The sequence below is a fragment of the Exophiala bonariae genome (genome assembly GCF_035927105.1).
Source record: "Exophiala bonariae strain CCFEE 5792 chromosome Unknown scaffold_7, whole genome shotgun sequence".
In the NCBI taxonomy this organism is placed as follows: Eukaryota; Fungi; Ascomycota; class Eurotiomycetes; order Chaetothyriales; family Herpotrichiellaceae; genus Exophiala; species Exophiala bonariae.
In genome coordinates this window covers 873,643-892,169 of record NW_027042482.1, presented here as the reverse complement: position 1 = coordinate 892,169, position 18,527 = coordinate 873,643, and the positions used below count along the sequence as shown (strand labels likewise).

General features: G+C 50.4%; 8 protein-coding genes across 8 annotated transcripts; 4 read left to right on the top strand and 4 right to left on the bottom strand.

Annotated features, from left to right (window-relative positions):
- Positions 1 to 881: 881 nt before the first annotated feature.
- LTR84_012329 (uncharacterized protein) lies at positions 882 to 1,473 on the top strand (the record flags this gene model as incomplete). Its single annotated transcript, XM_064855853.1, has 2 exons — positions 882 to 1,053; positions 1,091 to 1,473. 2 exons carry the CDS (start codon positions 882 to 884, stop codon positions 1,471 to 1,473), a joined length of 555 nt encoding a protein of 184 aa, XP_064708513.1.
- A 766-nt stretch (positions 1,474 to 2,239) lies between these two features.
- Positions 2,240 to 3,329, bottom strand: LTR84_012328 (uncharacterized protein; the record flags this gene model as incomplete). Its single annotated transcript, XM_064855852.1, has 3 exons — positions 2,240 to 2,270; positions 2,335 to 2,537; positions 2,622 to 3,329. The coding sequence occupies 3 exons, from the start codon at positions 3,327 to 3,329 to the stop codon at positions 2,240 to 2,242; spliced, it is 942 nt and encodes a 313-aa protein (XP_064708512.1).
- Positions 3,330 to 4,847: 1,518 nt separating this feature from the next.
- LTR84_012327 (uncharacterized protein) lies at positions 4,848 to 6,464 on the top strand (the record flags this gene model as incomplete). The annotated part of the gene is made up of 3 exons (XM_064855851.1): positions 4,848 to 5,064; positions 5,115 to 5,656; positions 5,709 to 6,464. 3 exons carry the CDS (start codon positions 4,848 to 4,850, stop codon positions 6,462 to 6,464), a joined length of 1,515 nt encoding a protein of 504 aa, XP_064708511.1.
- A 745-nt stretch (positions 6,465 to 7,209) lies between these two features.
- Positions 7,210 to 8,090, top strand: LTR84_012326 (uncharacterized protein; the record flags this gene model as incomplete). Its single annotated transcript, XM_064855850.1, has 3 exons — positions 7,210 to 7,289; positions 7,351 to 7,424; positions 7,483 to 8,090. 3 exons carry the CDS (start codon positions 7,210 to 7,212, stop codon positions 8,088 to 8,090), a joined length of 762 nt encoding a protein of 253 aa, XP_064708510.1.
- A 604-nt stretch (positions 8,091 to 8,694) lies between these two features.
- LTR84_012325 (uncharacterized protein) lies at positions 8,695 to 9,702 on the bottom strand (the record flags this gene model as incomplete). Its single annotated transcript, XM_064855849.1, has 1 exon — positions 8,695 to 9,702. One exon carries the CDS (start codon positions 9,700 to 9,702, stop codon positions 8,695 to 8,697), a length of 1,008 nt encoding a protein of 335 aa, XP_064708509.1.
- An 825-nt stretch (positions 9,703 to 10,527) lies between these two features.
- LTR84_012324 (uncharacterized protein) lies at positions 10,528 to 12,484 on the top strand (the record flags this gene model as incomplete). The annotated part of the gene is made up of 2 exons (XM_064855848.1): positions 10,528 to 10,793; positions 10,867 to 12,484. 2 exons carry the CDS (start codon positions 10,528 to 10,530, stop codon positions 12,482 to 12,484), a joined length of 1,884 nt encoding a protein of 627 aa, XP_064708508.1.
- Positions 12,485 to 13,155: 671 nt separating this feature from the next.
- Positions 13,156 to 14,724, bottom strand: LTR84_012323 (uncharacterized protein; the record flags this gene model as incomplete). The annotated part of the gene is made up of 2 exons (XM_064855847.1): positions 13,156 to 14,583; positions 14,635 to 14,724. 2 exons carry the CDS (start codon positions 14,722 to 14,724, stop codon positions 13,156 to 13,158), a joined length of 1,518 nt encoding a protein of 505 aa, XP_064708507.1.
- Positions 14,725 to 15,127: 403 nt separating this feature from the next.
- Positions 15,128 to 16,413, bottom strand: LTR84_012322 (uncharacterized protein; the record flags this gene model as incomplete). Its single annotated transcript, XM_064855846.1, has 2 exons — positions 15,128 to 16,270; positions 16,336 to 16,413. The coding sequence occupies 2 exons, from the start codon at positions 16,411 to 16,413 to the stop codon at positions 15,128 to 15,130; spliced, it is 1,221 nt and encodes a 406-aa protein (XP_064708506.1).
- Positions 16,414 to 18,527: the final 2,114 nt, after the last annotated feature.

Sequence of the window (18,527 nt, the reverse complement as noted above, 5' to 3'; positions counted from 1 at the left end):
TGGGGGACAAGATGTCCTATTTTGCCCCGGCTTGCCTCGCGGCTTGACGCACCTCTATGTCTGCTCCATCTGACCAGTGATGAGTGCCCCCAGAGTCCGGGGGGAAAGTAACGTGGATCTCAGAATAAAAAAACCCCCCGTCGAACCACAACTTGTTCTCGGCCCGTGACTCACAGAAACATGCGATGATGCGCGGAAAGGCCGCTCAGCTATACTCCATGACGAGTATCAAGACATACGAACCCTTTGCCGACGAGTATATATCTCTACTACTCTGCAAATTGGATCAGTTCGCGATTACAGGCGAGGGGATACAGTTGCAGCATTGGATGCAGTGCTACGCTTTTGACGTTATTGGTGCAATCACGGTGTGTTCCGTTTCCAACCCGCCCTTTTCCTTGGGAGGCTCGAAGACACATCATGTCATCCAGTATGGTGAATGCGTCGGATTCCTTGAGTCTGGAGGTCATGATGTTAAAGGCATAGTTAAATTCCTTGAGAAAGCAACAGCCTTCATTACACTGGTTGGCGTTAACATTGCACTCCTACCGCTATGTCTTCTTGTCTTCGGAAACCCTGTGAATGGTGCAATCTCTTTCTCAGAATGGATGACACAAAGGATCCAACAAGGTGGTTCAGACGAGACTGAAACTTCTTTAGCGGACTCGAAATCTAGGGCGGGCCAGAACTTCAACCAAAAACTATCGACCTGCAGGCAGAGATGTCAGAAGAGGAGTTTACCAGCGCGCATATGACGGAAATAGCTTTCACAAATGTAGCCGCGGGATCAGACACAACTGGGCTCTCTCTCACAGCTATATATACCATTTGATATCACAACCAGAAACCTACAGCAAACTGAGAAAGGGATCGCAGAAACCATGCAGCAAATGGACAACCCAGGTGGAGAGAATCAGTACGGCGATCATGAGACCCAGGAAGCACTCACCTTTGACCGAGTTCAAGGCATGCCATACCTTCAGATGGTTGTCAAAGAAGGCTTGCGAATGCACCCTGCCACAGGCTTGCCAATGTGGCGGGACGTCCCAGAAGGTGACACCTCAGTGGCTGGGACACACATTCCCAAAAGGTTCGACTCTGGGCCTCAACGCGTGGATAGCACATCGCAATACTTCGATATTCGGTCAGGATGCTGCAAGGTTCCAACCAGAGCGATGGGACCCTGAGGTGACGCCCAAGTCGGAGCTCGCCCGCATGGAAGGGTATTATATTCCGTTTGGAGCTGGCACGCGAACCTGCATTGGCAAGAATATTTCCATCATGGAAATCTGCAAGCTGATTCCGATGCTCGTGCAACGATATGACTTCGAGATCGTGCCATCTCCCCCATCAAAACCTGGCAAAGGGGGCTCACAACTTGTGACGAATAATTTGTGGTTCGTCAAGCCCATGAATGTATCAGTCAGGGTTCGACGGGCGAGGAAAACTTTTGGCGACGCGAAACCTTCCTGATTTCTAGATCCGACGGAACGAGGCGTTCAAGCCATCAAGGCCCCTGAATCTGTCTTCATTGCTGTGGATCTCAGCCCAGGTGGGATGTAGGTCCTGCATCTTGTCGCTGACACAAGGACTTTTCCAATAATATCTTTGCAACTTAAGTAACCTCAGTGAGTGCCCAACCCGGGAGGTGCCTGGAGAATGCGGCTGACAAGAGAGCTGATCATTTTCGGTCGAACATTCACCGCTCAGACCACTTCGGCTATTCTAGCGAGGGCACGAGCGTAAGTTCTACGCATGTAAATATCTCATCGATCTTGCTCTCGCGTGGCGATTTGAATCAATGCAGACCGCAGAGCTGAACAGTCGACCTTTGAACTTTGAGCTGAAGCTCACCGTGCGCATGACTCGATCCATCTAGCCCAATCCATAGACCGTGTCCATATTTCCTGCTTTCAATCGGAAGTGTGAATAGGCCATTGGGCAGATTTGTGCGGATTCTCAGTATCGCATGATTTACAATTTCCCACGTGGCGCTCCTGATCGAAGCGACTTCATCGGCCTCCGCCTCGAAGCGAGGTGGGTGCGGTCTCCAACCCAAATGTCAGTAATCAAAGCGTTTGTTCTAGACAGGTCCAGAACAAAACCATTTCCTTGAAACTATGCAAATATACAGTGAACCTGGCTTCACAGCGATCATCATCCGCAAGCAAGTTCTCTCCCAGAGTTCCATTGTCACAATACTGAAAAGTCGTCGAAGTCGTTAACGGGTGTTGGGATTTCACAGTGGTTTCTGTCCATAAACATATCGTCTATGAGACAATTCCAAGTCAGATAGGGGACTCCGAAGGGAGAGGGGAAATACGTAGGACTTACAATCGCGTGTACATGTGATATTTTAGATTATACAGGTCGGCTCGAACACCGGCCAGCAGAACCTCGACCTCGGCTGGGTCCCAACCCAGGACACGGGTGAACAGAGCCAGGCTATACGCTTGTAAAGCCTCCAGCATCAGCATGCGCATGTAAACTGACAATTCTTTGAGCTTCTTATCCTTTGGCCAAGGCGAGAGAGGGGTCTGGCACGCAGAAGAAAGTCAGCCATGGTAGTAAAGGTGGTGTGGAGTTGGTGGTGTGCAATTGCGATGGTTCCCCCGCCTTACCTTGAAAACCTCTTCTCGAACGTCTACGAAACCGGCATTTTGCACTATTTCCTTCATATGAGGCACAACATTCATCGATCGTCCGGCCTTGTTAGCCGCTTCATGCAAAGATAATTGCCATTTGTGATATGAGCTGTCTTCGGGGAGAGAATTGTCATCGGTCGAGCCCCATGGTTCGAAATCCCCAAATTCGATCCAGCCACCTGGTTTGAGATGTTCATTACATCGCTGCATCAGCGCAGGCCAATCTGCGATTGAGCCTGTCATGTTCCGAACATGTATGAAGTCGAACTTCTGCTCGAATGTCCACGGGGACTCTGCATCGTCCACAAGAAACTGGAGGTTCGGCGGCACCCATTTGGGTTGAATTGGAGACAAATCAGTTGCGATTATGGTCGCCATCTCGAATTTGTCGGCCATGTCAATGGCCCATATACCTGTGCCGGTGCCGATGTCCAATATACGCTCTGGCTCCTTGATGGGGGCTCTGAAAAGTTCTCCCCCCAAGCACATCGACTGAACGTGGTGGACAAGGTCAAGTCGCTGTTGCTCTTCTTCGTCGTTCGGCGCAAAGTATTTCCCCGCCTTGTACGAATGGTAGCGACGGCCGTTTTCATATTGATAATTCAGTGCGCTCGATGCTAGTGAAGTTGTCTCACTATGTATACTCTCGCCGTATGCGGAATCGGTGTCATCCCCGGTAGCCATTCTCGAAATGAAAAGATTGACAGGTTTACATAAGAATGATTGGAATAAGTTGTGAAGGAAGTTGATACAATACCTTTAATGCTGGACAAGGTCCGGGGATAAGTTGCGGGTTGAGTTTTGGATGGCGGAGGCCAGGGATTAATATGATGGAAAGGTTTTCGAGCCTCGGGATCAAAGTAGCCCAAATTGCTGGTTGATTGGCCATCATCACGCTTGATTTGGATTGTCTAGAACGTTGGTACCACCGAAGGAATACGGGAACGGGATCTTTGCTTAGCCGGCCACTGAGGTTATTGCTTCGTCACAAAACGTGGCGTAGAGTTTCGGGATAATCCAGAGGGCCTTTGTTAGCTTTGGCTTTGGCTTCGCAAGACGGTCAAATCACTTGCGCGAAGTAAGTTCAAGTAAAAGGGAGGCCAAAAGACGCGTATCTGGTGTAAGTAGCTAACTAGGCTGGGTATCTGCACAGTGGGCATGACTAGCTCGAGGCAAGCATTCAGATCTCCACCTGGTCGGTTGTGTCAAGCTGATTATTTACGGGGGTTGCCAACCGACCGCCACCTGGTGGTCAGACAATTGCTCGCATTGAATGGCGGCGGAATGAAAAAGCTGGAGAATTGAGAGTCTGAGCCGGAAATCCAGTGATTTGTTGCGCTCGTGTAGAGTAGAGCCGAGCATTCTAGAGTGTCAAGCGCCCCAGTACTCGTAGGTGCTCCGTCCCCTTTCAGGGAAAGACCGAAGAGCTGCATGGATTGACGAGGGCCAACCCCTGTTTGACCAGTAATATACGAAGTAGTTAGGAGTCTTTGCACAGTTTGCTTCTCCGTCCATTGCAACATTTGTGCGTCCTTAGTCCATGATAAGCAAGCCCTGCAAACCAGATGGCAAGCTGACAGCAAATCATCGATGTTGGTAGGACAAAGAGTGGCTCGTGGTTAGATTTAAGAGCGTGTGATCTAGCGGTATGGTTTCCCAACCCCTCTGGCCACTGCTTGCATTTGATTCATGGATGAAGTGGTTGTTGACAGGTCTGTCGGTGAGGCTGCTGTACGCTGTGAGTGAGGATAACGATGTATGTACTCCGTAGGAGCTTATGGAAATGGCGTTTAGGCGGTGGTTGCTGGTGGAGTGAGCGGTTTGCCTCTAAGGGAGGCGCCAGCACCATCAGAACGGCTTTCCCCTTGGGCTGCAACCCCGGCACTTCCAAGTATCTAAAAGGTTCCCACTGATGTACTTCGTACATTGGTCGGCATGTGCAGATCGGTTTCGCTGGCGAGTTAACTCGAGCCATGCAACTCCTTCTCTATCTTTGCGAAACAACCTATGACACTTCAGAATTGGGGGAATTTTCCTGTTTGTGTTCTTGATCTCGAAAATCTCACACCCCCCAGAAGAAGTAACACTAAATGAGGGTGGGCAGGTTTTGTACTCTTGTTTCCGTCAACCTGACCACCAACTGCCATCCTACGGGCTGTAAGCTGTGAGGCCCAAGTGTTTCTGGCCCGTGCTTGTGTAACGATGGCCTTCACGACTTCTGCCAACTTGCTGGTGCTACTACTTTCGTTGTCGGTCACAAGCATCGCTTCAGTGGTGACGTACCGTCTGTTCTTCCACCCACTCTCTAAAATCCCTGGCCCAAAACTTGCTGCCGCTTCACGATTCTATGATTTCTACTATGACTGCATTCAGAGGGGTAAGTTTGTATTCAAGATCGAGGAACTGCATAAACAATATGGTAAGGATGACTGCTACCCTCTTGGTTTTTGTCACTCACGATATTTGCAGGACCCATAGTCCGGATTGGACCGAATGAAGTCCATATCTTAGATGCGGACTTCTTCGAGGAATTTCACAATGTTTCTAGCCGTCTCAACAAGGATGCATGGTATTATGCATTCGTTGCGTCTCAAGATGCTGGGTTCGGTACCAGCAACGCCGATCTTCATCGCACCAGAAGAAAAGCCATGAGTCGCTTCTTTTCGTCGTCGGCGATCGCACGCCTCGAGGCATCGTCTAGAGAAAAAGTTCTCAAGCTCTGCCAGCGTTTTCAGGAATTTCGTCAGAGTGGCAAGTTGGTGAATTTGTCAAACGCTTTCCGATGCCTAGCCGCAGACTCAGTAACCAGCTATTGTATGCCCAGAGGATTCAATTTACTGGAATCTATCGATTTTGCAGATGATTACAATCGACAAGCCCGAACGTTTTCGTATATCGCCGTTTGGCATCGCCATATTCCGATCATCATCTCAATTTTCATGCAAATGCCAAGATGGTTTGTCAAAGCGACATCAACAGAAGGAGGATTATTATCCTTTGATTTCCAAACAGTAACAACTAATTATTTCGCATCCGATGATTGAATTGACTGACAGAATTCAGGATCTGGCACATCAAGCCGCTGCTGCAGTACATGCAGAGAAGAGAAGCGACAAGTCCGTACTTGATGGGATCATCAACTCCGATGCCATTCCAGAGAGCGACAAGACGGTTGATAGAATGACACAAGAAGCAAGAACACTGGTTGGAGCCGGCAGTGAAACCACAGGCTCTTCCCTTGAATTTATAACCTACCATGTTCTTGCTAATCCGGATATCCTTCGACGCTTGAAGCAGGAGCTCTCTGACGCCGTTTCTAAGGCAGGCGCAATTGAGGAGCCTCTAACCCACTATGACATTGTCCAGCCTCTACCCCTTCTCACTGCTGTCATCAATGAAGGTTTGCGTCTGGCCAACAGTGTGTCGGGTCGACTCGCAAGATCGAATCCTCGTACCACGTATGAGTATAAATCCTACATATTGCCACCAAACACTGTCATCAGCATGGCGATCAAGGGCAGCCATGGAGATGAATCAATATACCCCGAACCCACGCGCTTCAATCCAGATCGATGGTTTGTGAAAGGAAACGAGTTGAAGAGGCTAGAGAAGTATTTCTCTCCATTCGGACGCGGATCACGGAGTTGCATAGGAAAAGAGCTTGCAGTCATGAATCTTTACCTCATGACGGCAAATTTCTTCTACAAATTCGATGCTGAACTCTTCCAAACCACTTTGAGGGACATTGAGATGGAGCATGACTTCTTCGCACCATTTCCGGCTAATGACTCCAGAGGTCTGCGAGTCAACCTGAAGTGATATGGTATGTTGCTTCTCGGGGAGGTTTCAAACGTGCGAGCAGATTGGAGGTCAGGACGATCTCTCAATTGACGACTTATGTATATGAATGGGACGAATTATGAACATGAATACTGCATTGTCCATAGCCTGCTGGGATATCATTCGTTAAACTTGTGACTAACAGCCTGGAGCTGTATGCTTTCGTACCTTCGAGCCATTTGCCCTGACCCTTAATTCAGTAGACAACGACCGCTCAAACCTTTGCTGCCTGGAATTCCGTCCCATCGTGGAACTGATCCATCTGCATGCGGGAATGTCATAGAGCGCCAGGTAATATGTCAGCCTATTTGCAATAGAATCCTGGAGTCTACTGACAATTGATGGAAATCTCAAAATACCGTGGGCAGGATATACGGTGAGGATTTACGAAATACGGAGTACGGGCACATAAGCATTGTGGTAGCGTCACCCGGGAAACGCCTTTCCAATCTGCGACTACCAGATATTGCTGACAACCTGGGAGGGAAATGGTATCTAGGTAGTCATATCGTGACTTCCTCCGCTGTAGGAGATTGAGAACGAGGATCGCAGACTTTCAGTCAATGCAGCTGCCTGGATCACCTTATTAGTATAAGAATCCGGTTCGCCCTCTCTACCATCAAGCCAGAACGCCGACAACCCCTTACAAAAATTCTCGCCTTTTGAACTACTCAAGCGCAGATAATTCTCCCGGTTTGAAACTCGTTTTGTCCATTCAATCAAAATGGTGCATGTCGAGCGCAACATTGTGGGAGATCCATATGCCCAAAGCGGCTATTGGGGACCTCAAACATCTGTGGCCAAGTATGTAGTCTCCCGACTCTACGGACCCTAGCATTTGCTGAATTGGCGTGCGTGACTTCAGCTTCTGCGAAGAAGACTACAGGTTGACGAAGTATGCCGCGGAACTTATTAACAGTGTGACCAACCTCGCATATGGTATGAGAATCTGCCCTAGGCAGTATTTGGTGTGTGGTACTGATTACGAATTGTGAAGTTTACTACGCCTTCAAGACACTGGGTCCAAGAGAACATCTACTATCAAGCACTGCTTTTCCAAATCTTGCCCTCTTCTTCGTTGGGGTCACATCATTCGCATTCCATCTCACGTTAAAATATGGAACGCAGATGTGTGATGATCTCTCCATGTTCTGGGTGTGCGCCGCCATCATATACGAGCTCTACACATTCGACCGCTCACCAAGCGCCAGAGCCACCTTCGGCATTATTTTGACTGGTGTCCTGGGATACATCAGTGCAGTCCATTATCAATCCAATCAGTTGTGGCTTCATAATTGGACATTCATTGCTCTTGTCACGGCCATTTGGCCTCGAGTGTTGTACCTCATCAACAAGAAGCTCAAGGGTTCAGAGCGTCGCGATGCACACCGCAAATTTCGATTTGGTGGTATCAGTTTTCTACTTGGTTTCGTATTGTGGTTGATTGATGGTGCCGCCTGTAGGTGGCTACGGGAGAGCAGGGCCACCCTTGGCCTCCCCTGGGAGTTTGTGTTAGAATTGCATGGTTGGTGGCATATTCTCACTTCGATTGGTGCTGGCAATACCATCAGAGTGACCAAGAAATTGACCCAGCAGCCTTCGTGAGGTCTTTCTCACGATCGACAGTCTGGCTCAGCCTCATCGAAGGCAAACTCTCTGTGTTCAGGGTGCTTGCTCCAGCCTATGGCATGTCGACATCAAACTGTATCATATCCACCTTCCACTGGGATAGAGCTGATCATGATATCGGAGCGTCGATCCGAGTACAGTAACCGATAGGACCCTCCTATTCATCACTAAGCTACTGATCAAGCAGCTGGCTATCTCCAGCGCAAACCCTTTGCAGAAGACAGTTCCGTTCACTCTTACGCATAATACGACTGATCACGATTATGCTCATCCAAGAGGCTCTACGTGAGTAAGGATGATCTCATCTGCAAAGGAGAGAGTTTTATTGGAATTGTTGCCACCATATCAGATCTTGTGCCGAACAAAGGCTTGATGTCGTACAGTCTAAAAGTCCTCAAAAGCTGCTGGCTGACTGCTTGCTCTTATGGCTATGGAGCGAGGTCATATGATTCAGGGAAAGCCATCTCGAGTAGATGCCCTGTATTCTATGCCATCTGAGGTCGTCAGCACTCTTGATTGATGCAGGCGCGTTGCTCTGACGCCCATCCAAGTATATCCTTCACAGTTCCAATAAATACACTCACAATTTCGACTCTGTCACGGGGCTGATTCGAATGTTCGTCCGAGGATAATGAATCCTCAATGTCCCACTACCAATCTGGGGCTTACTTGCGATGACGACCTCGTTGACACCAATTGACAGCAGTTCGCCTTTGTCATGATGATTAAATCCGGATTCCACAGGCCAAGTCTCCACTGTCTGGCCTTTTTCCAATTTCAATGGATCTCTCTCATCAATCTGACCATCTACTTCGAAAAAGTCTGCGTCAAGGATCATCTTGAGTGTTTCATCGTCTGACAGTCGCTTTGGTTCTCCATTCTGTCTTTGCTTCTCGGCCAAGGCTTTCGTAAATCGATCGACGTATGCAAAAGTCTTCGGATAGTATTGTTCGTTGATGACGTTGTCCTTCTCCAATGCCACCCCTAAGCCCACGTCCTTACTTGTCGCCCAGTGGAACGTCCAAATGCCGTGAACATCGACCAAAGTAGGGGCAGAACCACCCATAAGGAATTCCCTTCCATCAGCAAGCAGTTCGTTCTCCATCATGTCAAAGTATGTCCGCACGTGAGCCAAATTCTCCGGGCGTGCTTTCTTGAGCGTTTCTCCGTCAAAAGGCCTCCCAGTCATCTCCAGCCTGTCTTTGCACCACTCCGGGTCATCGAGGATGGGTGCATCCGGAGGAATGAGGCCGGCGGTCCTCCAAAAGGGACCGCTGTCGATGAGCCAGTTCTCGAAGAGGTGCTCGAGGCCCTTCTCAAATGGTTTCTTCGAACTTACGCTGTTTTGTGGGAATAGTTCTTCTAGTTTTCTGATTATGATTCGTGTGTCGCAGTAGATGTCCCGGCCAATCGCCAAGATTGGGATGCGTCGGTATTTGACACCGAGTTTCTCGAGGACTGGGCGTGGCAGGCGGTTCAGTGTGATGCACTTGGAGTATTGCAGACCGCTGAGTCCGAAGTACCAGTCCATCTTCCGTCCGAAGACAGAGCCGTCGTAGGTGAAGAGTATTATCGGAGGCTGTGCCATGATGGAATTATCTGATTGTTTTCGTCTGCACTACGTTTGTGTGTCGAAAGTTACCTCACGATTATGTAGAGAGTGCTCAATTCTTAACTACTCGGAACACTGCAGGCGATTGTCAACCTACTTATCGCATTTCCCAGCCCTGACGTTGAGCGTCGCTTATTACACTATGATGCAATCCTTTTTGATGAAAGACCAGTTGTGAAGCTAAAGCATTCGAAAGTTTACGAATCACCAGAGAAATACGACAAACGAACCGATTTCGATGACACTCAAGGAGCAGAATTCCCCGCAAAGTGATACGCCACCACTACACCAATCGCCCAGTGTGATTCGCCCCTCCACAACCTCGGGTGAAATCTCAAGCAAGAGAATACGCCCTAATGGGCAAAGCTTTGACTTCGTCCTCCCGAGTCGGAGGTCCAAACCATCCAGGAACAAGTCATGCGAGTCCGAGTCAGTCACCATGTGTCCCAAGGCTGCCGGCCCCGCAGAGGGCCATGTTTTCTCGACAATGTTGCCGTGCAGAACATTCTTAACCTCGCTCAATGCTTACCTAGGTAGTATCCGTGACCGAGGGGATGTGACTGAGACCACTTGACAACGTCGACCCACGGTCTTGAAATACTGAACACAGGTTACTATTCGTCTGAAGGTGAATAAAGCTAGTTGAGGCTCTCCAGCGTTCCTCTTGCATTCCTTTACCCTGGCATTCGTCCAGTGAATCGGGATACGTTTGAGAGAGGTTAGACAGAGAACCATTCACTCAAATTTAATAATTTCCGCAGCAGCTATTGCTTAGCGCAGCGACAGGCGCAACCCACCAACATGGCGAGCAACGAGTTGAAATGGACATACCCGGAGAAGCGGGAACTACTGGGCGGCGACCTGCTGGCACAGACACTACGCCAGTTGGGGGTGGAGGTCACATTTGGAATCCACGGCGGGCATCTCGACGCCTTCTTGATCGGTTGTAATCTCGCCGGCATCAAGTTAATCGACACCAGGCATGAAGCCACCGCGGTACAGGCGGCTGAAGGCTACGCGAAGATCTCGGGGAAGCCTGGCTGTGCGTTCGTCACTGCGAACAGCGGGTATGTATCCAACCCTATCCCTCTCGACGTGGCCCCCCTCAACACTAACGTGCCCTTCTCCCCTTTTATCCAGATTCTGCAATGCTCTCCCAGGCCTCGCAACCGCATATGCCGACCGCTCGCCTATATTTGTCGTGACATCGTCGCCGCCTCTTCGTGAAGCAGAGACGAATTCCCTGCAGGGGTTCCACGACCAAGTCGTGCTCGCAAAGCCGCTCACGAAATTCGCGCACCGCGTGACCAACGCCGAGGAGATCCCGCGCATCGTCACGTACGCATACAAGACCGCCATCTCGGGTATTCCGGGCCCCGTGGTCGTCGACTTCCCCATCGATGTGCTCTTCCACCCACCGCGGATGAGTGCCATCGCATATGGCTCGGTCATGCACGCGCCAGCTGCGGCGCCGGCTCCGGATTCTGCCAGTCTGGACGACTTGCTGAAACTGTGGAAGGCGGCGCACAGACCGGTCATTATTTCCGGCACGGGCGCCGCGAGAACGACGGCTAGAAATGGCGGCGGCAGGGAGAAGCAGAGTGCTAGTCCGCTGCTTCAGCTCGCTGAAGCGACCCACACGCCGGTATTTTACTCCCAGAAATATGCGCCTGCACTCCCATTCGAGCATGCCTTGCGAGGTGGTCCTGCCGGGAGCTTGGCTATATTGCCGTACATCGGCAAGCAACAACCCGACCTTGTGCTCCTGCTCGGCGCGAGGACCGGATTCCTGCTCGGCGGGCGCTCCGGGGCCATCATCCCGACGGGCGACGCATGCAAGCTGGTACAAGTCGACATCGACGGCACCGAGATCGGGAAATCGCACGCCGTGGACCTGGGCATCGTATCCGACGCGAGGAACTTCATCAGCGCACTGCTAGACCGCATCAAGACTGGGGAAAGCATCGACAAGCACGAACCCTGGATCCAAGACATTCAAGACCTGAAGAACACGCCGTCGCCGCACGCAGGCGAGAGCGAAAAGGGCTCCGACGGCCGCTTGCACCCGTACCACACGATCCGCGCCATCTACGAGTCCATTCCACCAGACTCGATCGTCATCCTCGACGGCGGGGAGGCGAGCGTGTGGGCGGGCGAGAACGTCGAGGTCGCGCGTCCGTCGTGCGCCATCACCAGCACCGGATACCTGGGCTTCCTGGGCAACGGATGGGGATATAGTCTGGGCGCGGCTGTCGCGGCGGGCCCGGAGACGTTGGTGCTGAACGTCCACGGCGACGGCTCCGCAGGATTCCACATCCAGGAACTCGACACCTATGCGCGGCATAACTTGAATGTCCTAACCGTGGTCATGAACAATTACGTCTGGGGCATGAGTATCGCCGGCCAGGATATCATGTATGGGTCGGATGATCCCGCGAGAATGGTGTCTGCACTGTCCGAGGCGACCCGCTATGATGTCGTTGCCCAGGGCTTTGGGTGTAAAGGGGCGTTTGCGACCGAGAGCATCGATGAGGTCAAGGCCAAGGTTAAGGACTTGGCGGCGAGCAAGGGCGCCGGCCTACTGAATGTGATCATTTCGAAGAATCCGGTTACGGCCGTCACGCAGGCCATGGTCGGGAAAACGGATGATCCGAATGTTATTGTTGTGCCTTATTACGATAATGTCCCCAGGCCGTATTATAGGGCTGATGAGGGGAAGAATGGGAATGGGAATGTGAAGGAGACGAATGGGCATTGATGGATGGTGACGGTGAGCCCCTTTTATGTGACCTGAATGTTAAGCAGGTCCAGGAGATCAGAGGCAAATGGATGGGGAAAAGTAAACCCATTGACATATCAAATATCTCATCCCAGGTTATTATCAGTTGAAAATGTCTTTTAACATGCTCGTTATTCGAATGTTTATACAGAATGGTGAATTTTATTGGTAGGCTCGTTTACATAGATGAACGAAGCCTCGACATGTTGACGGCCTGGTAGCTTCTTCCTTCTCTGATCGGCGTCAATGTTTTTATATACACACAGTGGAATATTCTGACAAGTGGGACCGTCCCAGCGACAAGATCCCAACTTAAAATTCAATCAACCCAGTCAACTCTTTCGCGCCTCAATTAGGGTTGGTAAACTCAAGTCAAAGTGTGACTACACTTCCCTTAATGCCAAGGTGGAAAGTGCTCATTATTCACCACCACAAGCCATCAGCTGAACGTGTTTCGTTTGAGAGTTTTAGTATAAGGATAGATGCTAGTTATACAGGTTGGAAATGTGAATGAAGTGGATATCTTGGGGTGCTCCATTGAAACAATCGCTTGTATGGCCAACAATGTTGACAATGACGGCAAGTGAGGGAGAACCTTCTTGTATGGTATGTCTTTTGATTTCAGGTTGGGTAGCCCAGGTAGGCTCGGTCTACCGAGGAACTTTGCTGTTTCTCTCACGGCGCGCGGCTTCCAGTTCATCCTGGCGTTGAAGCTCCCACTTCTCCTGTCGTGCTTTGGATTGTTTATTTGCTTCTTTGATGGCACTCGCTTTCGAGCTGTTCTTAAGACCAGTCACCACCGACGAATCGCTCCAAAGGTTCTTGACTTTGTCAACTTTCTGGTCGATAAAGCTCCGATTCGACTCGGATGATGTTGCAGGCACCTCCCGACTGGCAACCGTCTTCATACCGCCGTACGTCGGACCTTTCTGCGCTGCTATAGGCTTTGGGGCAGGCACGGCAGCAGCTAGCCCGGTCCAAGATCTGAAAAGTGGTGTATTGAACAGGGTTTGCTGCCCATATTGGAAAATACCATTGACCAGAAAGAATAAGTGTAGAGCTGCAGGTTGCCAAATCATGAACGCGAAGGATAACAGAGGCAGCCCTGTCCGCATGTATTTGGCGATTTGGTTCTGCGGTTGGTCTTTCACCAGCCTTGACATGTTTAGGTACGTGACGCCAGATATCATAAGGGGAAGGGCATAAGTCGGATCGGTTGTTGATATGTTGGTTAACCAAAGCCAATGCTCGACCTCGAAGGCCGGTACAGGTAGATTACCGGCGGAGCTCAGAACGCGAAAGGCACCGAACTGGAAGGGCAACTGTAAGAGGATAGGTGCAAATATTGTTGTAAAACTTAACCCGTATTCTTTCCGCATGGCCGACATTTCGCGTTGAACCTCCATGGCAGTATTTCTATCCCCTTGTGCCACTGCTGCCTTGCTCTTTTCCTGTAGAGGTGTCAACAAGGGTGCCAATTCTTTCGTCTTTGCAGCTTGATCGAACGCCCTGAAAGAGGGCCATATAAGCACTCCTCTAAAGATGAGACCAAACACGATGATGGAAGCAGACCAGGAAAGGCCCGCGGTGATATGGAGATGTTCCAAGGCCCACTCTATGATCGCCGAAGGTCCCCAGCCAAAGTCCAAGGCGCAGACTTCTTTCAAATAGCCGATACGTTCAGGTATCGAGGCCAAATCAGGTATCTCAGATATCTGTTCTGCTGGAGGAACTATTCCGTGGGGATTGATGATGGCATTTTCGAGTCTTTGAAGCGCCTCCGGGGTATGTTCGTTGGCTAAATGGGGTTGTATGGTAGAAGGATCAGGGGCAGTTGAGGTGCCATGGGAGGCTTTGACGGTCCGCACAGCATCTGTCGTCGCGGAGGCAGCTTGACTTGTGTCTGCCGTCGTGGTACTAGAAAGTGTGTCGGCAGGACCGTTCGAGGCTGGTTTGGAACCCCATCCAAAGAAAGATAGAGAGCGGCTCTGCTGAGTGGGATGATAAGTATTTCTGAGACTTGAAATCCGCGTTGATCTTGAGGATGGTAGAGGAATGGAGTGGGCAGTGAGTGAATACTAGATCTTGTCAACATTTTCGAGACCTCAAGAGATGGCCAGCAGACTTACATGCCTCAGGCTAGATTTGCCTGGAATCGTTCTGTACCGGCCAGTGCTGACACCCCGTAAGGACCATTGCAGCCCTTGAGACAGCGACATGGCGGACTAATTCCTGGCTACAGCTTGTACAGGTCAATGCCGCTTGAAGCTCGAGATCCGATCACAATGTCAGTCTACCAAAATGTTAAAAACCGTCTTAGTAAGAGGGATACTCCAGTGGAATTAGTGAATATATCAGTCCCAAGGTGGCATCTTAGCCGAGTAAGAACTTTCTTGGCATCGCGGTTTGGCTAAGACGCGACCGGGCCCTTGTGAAGGAACCTGGGGTCAATGAGGTCAAATGCCTTATGAACATGACAAGATGCGCAAAGAATTCTATTCATTGATGCTCACAAGCTATATATGCTGGAGACTAATACTGGTACAGCTCTAGCGCCTCAGCCATGCAACCCCAACCTGGAATTGTGCACAAGTAGTGCAAACTCGTCGATATCGGGTCCCTTTAAAGGTATTTCTGTACCACGGCCCCTCCACGTTTGAACTCGGCGATGTCAGCCAACAATTGGGATTTGTCCTTGTACTCGGTCGTAGGAAAGGTGGTCTGTAGCACAAACTCCCTTCCTCCTGGTTCGGCGCGTTGAACAAAATCGTAGACGTCACCGATGGTTTGTGTCGTGTTGAATCGTGAGGTCAATCTCGTTCCTGATCCTAAGCTAATACGTAGTGTGACCGTCGGTTTGGAGTCGTCGACATCGGTGGAAGGAGGGGCATTGGAAGGCGCGGCGGCAGCTGGAGCAGAGGGTTCGGAAATGAAAGCACCAGGCATGGAAGTTCCTCCTGGAGTCGGGCTACCCAACCGCTGACCCGAACCTTCAAACGGGCGGAATTTCTTCTTGGGTTTGACGTACTTTTCTTCATGCTGTTTGATCTCGACATCCACCTCTTGACCAGGGATGACATTCATAATGTTCAGTGGGGCGCGACCTTGTCTTATAAGGTTGAGGATTTCTGCATTCCGCGGATCATCGAAACGATAGAGATCGCCATCATCAATACTGAAGCCATCTTGCCAGAAATGTAAGACACGGTCAACGCGTTCTGCCCTGCCTCTGGGTTGTGGAGCGGCCGCAATCTCGCGGGATGGCTCATCATCACCCCCAAGAGTTCGTGCTGAGCCAGTGAAGTGGGACTTTTGGGCAGGTGCCTCTTTGGGGGGAGGGCCACGCTTTTGGGCCTTTTCAAGGATTCTTTTTTTGAGGTCGTCTGGGTTCTGCACGGCTAAGCCTGATTTTTCTCCCCCAGCAAACAAATCATGTTTGTCATCGTCATCCGAGTCGTTGGCATTTTCTCCAGCGGAGCTAAAATCTCCCAAGGTTGCAAATTTCTTCTGAGAAGGGTTCTGTTTGGGTTGAGAAGGACCGGAGGAGGATGCGACAGGGACGGAGGGGCTATCTGCGGCCGATTCACCTAGTCTGCGACCTGCGCCATAGGTGGAATGAGATTGGGGAGGGGCGTTTTCCGAGTCGTCTTCATCGACAAAGTCCGAGTCATCGGCAGGATCCTCGGTGTGGTCCTCTTGAGCCTGGTAGTAGTTTGCAATAGCGAGATCAAGGTTCCAGCCACTGGCAACGAGAACTTGTTGGGCCTGGTGCTTTTGTAAATACTAGGATCTGAGAGGAGATAAAGGTAGCAAAAAAGAAGAAGACTCACTTGACGAGAGTTTGTGCCTGCTACTGCAACAAACTGTTCAATCATATCCTGTTGATCTGCTTCTAGTGGTTCGGCCATGACGGCGGCAGCGGGATGAGATTGTAGAGAAGATGGGAGTAAGTGGCGAAAATGAAAGGGTCGCGGGTGGATGTCAGTGAGGAGGAAGAATAGAACAGCAGTCGCTTTATTGGGAAGGGAGAGTAAGGTGAGGTGGTGGAGACCGTGGACAATGGTGACAACGACACAACGACAATGAGGGAACAATGAAGAATGTCTCGCAGGCAAAAGGCACCTGGATGTACGTCACTGCCTCAGGCTGGAGAGAATTGGGGTCATGATTTGTTGAAGAGGGGATGGTGCCTGGCGACGGCCATGAAGAAGTGAATCAGTGAGTGGGCTCCAGGCCCCTCGGGCGTGGAAGAGTACCTGTTCCAGCTAGCAGGTCCCTAACATGAAGGACCAGGGGGACCCCCGGGGCATCTGAGGACAGCCAGGCTGCCAATTCCCAGGTTCTCGTCCTGAGAGGATTAGGTAATCCACCACCTCCCTCACATCTCCATGTTCAATTCTCCATGTCTATCCCAACCTGAGCCTGCTATACAAACTTCAAGCTACCAAGGGACCGGCGATCCCCAGAATTGTTACCACGACCTGACCACCAGCCAATCCAGCTCCTCGTCCTTTTTCTGGTTGAAGATGTACCACCGTCGACCAGCTCACTAGTGCCTCATTTGATCAAAACCTATCTCGAATCCTCTCCTCTGTTCAGATCATGGCTTCAAGATCTGAGCAATCACCCTCACCACCACACGACCTCTCTGGTTCTCAACTCACCATTCCCTCCGATTCCGAGGCCTATTCTTCTTTATCACCCCCGTCATCTTCCCCTCCCCAGTCTTCTGACAATAATGGCCGGCATCCTGTCATAATATATCAGCCTCCCACTTTCTGGGGCATTTTACGAGGTGCAGCAATCAATTTACTGCTTCCCTTTGTCAATGGCTTGATGTTGGGCTTTGGTGAGCTTCTGGCACATGAATTTGCTTTCCGCCTGGGTTGGAGCGGTACCAATGTAATGCCAATCTTCTGCTTGACGATTTTTGAAACTGACCCTCTCCAGGTCTGGCCACGGCACCGAACTTCTCACTCGATCGGCCCTGGGGTTGAAGTCCGGGACAGTCCTACTGGGCGGAGAAGGAACAGCTCGATAGATCAGGACCTGATAGACACCACCTCGTTGGAATAGCTCATTCCCATCGTGAGCCACCGCCTACCCTTTTATCTTCTCGAAGACTACAATTGGAAGCTGCATATTTGACTGAGATTGTACATATCATGACCATAAGGAAGGAGCTTTACCCTCTGGGTATTATCCATTACCATTCATCCATTTTGCATTTTAGCAAGTGCGATCATCCCCCCTTTCGGCTTCATATCTTGTTTCTACCATCAACTTGGTCGTCCACCCTCTTCTCTTTCTCTCCTCCATATCATCAACGCACAATTGTTATTGCTTTCTCCATATCGTTTAGCCTTGCTGGGACTTGCAGTACCCTCCATCTCCAGCAACTTGTCCACTCTTTTCTATTCGTTGACGCTTGTCCAAGGTAAGCAAGTTCCGTTGGTAGGGGTGCCGCAAATTGAACACCAATACAGTATCATCCACCCTCTCAACCTCCTACGTTAAAATGGACAGTCTCAGTGCCAAACTTCCAAGCTGGCAACTACTTCTCGTCGTTTCCGGTGGAGTGTTCGCTATGGGCTTCACTTCATCCCTCGTCGCTTGTGTTGGGGCCTGGTGTCTCAAACGGAAACGGGCAAAAACTCAGAAGGACATCGAATATGCCAATCCACCTACGCCGTTAAAAGCGGCATCCGTGACAGCCCCCAGCTCTCCAGTCTTGCCCAGCCTCGGACATGCCAGCCTCGATGTTGAAAACACTAGAACTGGACAACTCTTAGTGCATAATAAGTATTGGGGACGTGAAGCGGAAGATTATCGGCAATCGGTCAAGGGATTGGAAGTTGCTCGACCAGTTGCATTGACAAACTTGCTACCAATCTGATACGCACAAAAGCCCACCTACAAATAGTAGATAGTCAGTCACAGGCACAAGATTGACCAGCATCAGATTTCAACTTCTTCTTCGCTATTTACTGTGCGTGACATGCTGATATAATTTTGATTCGCA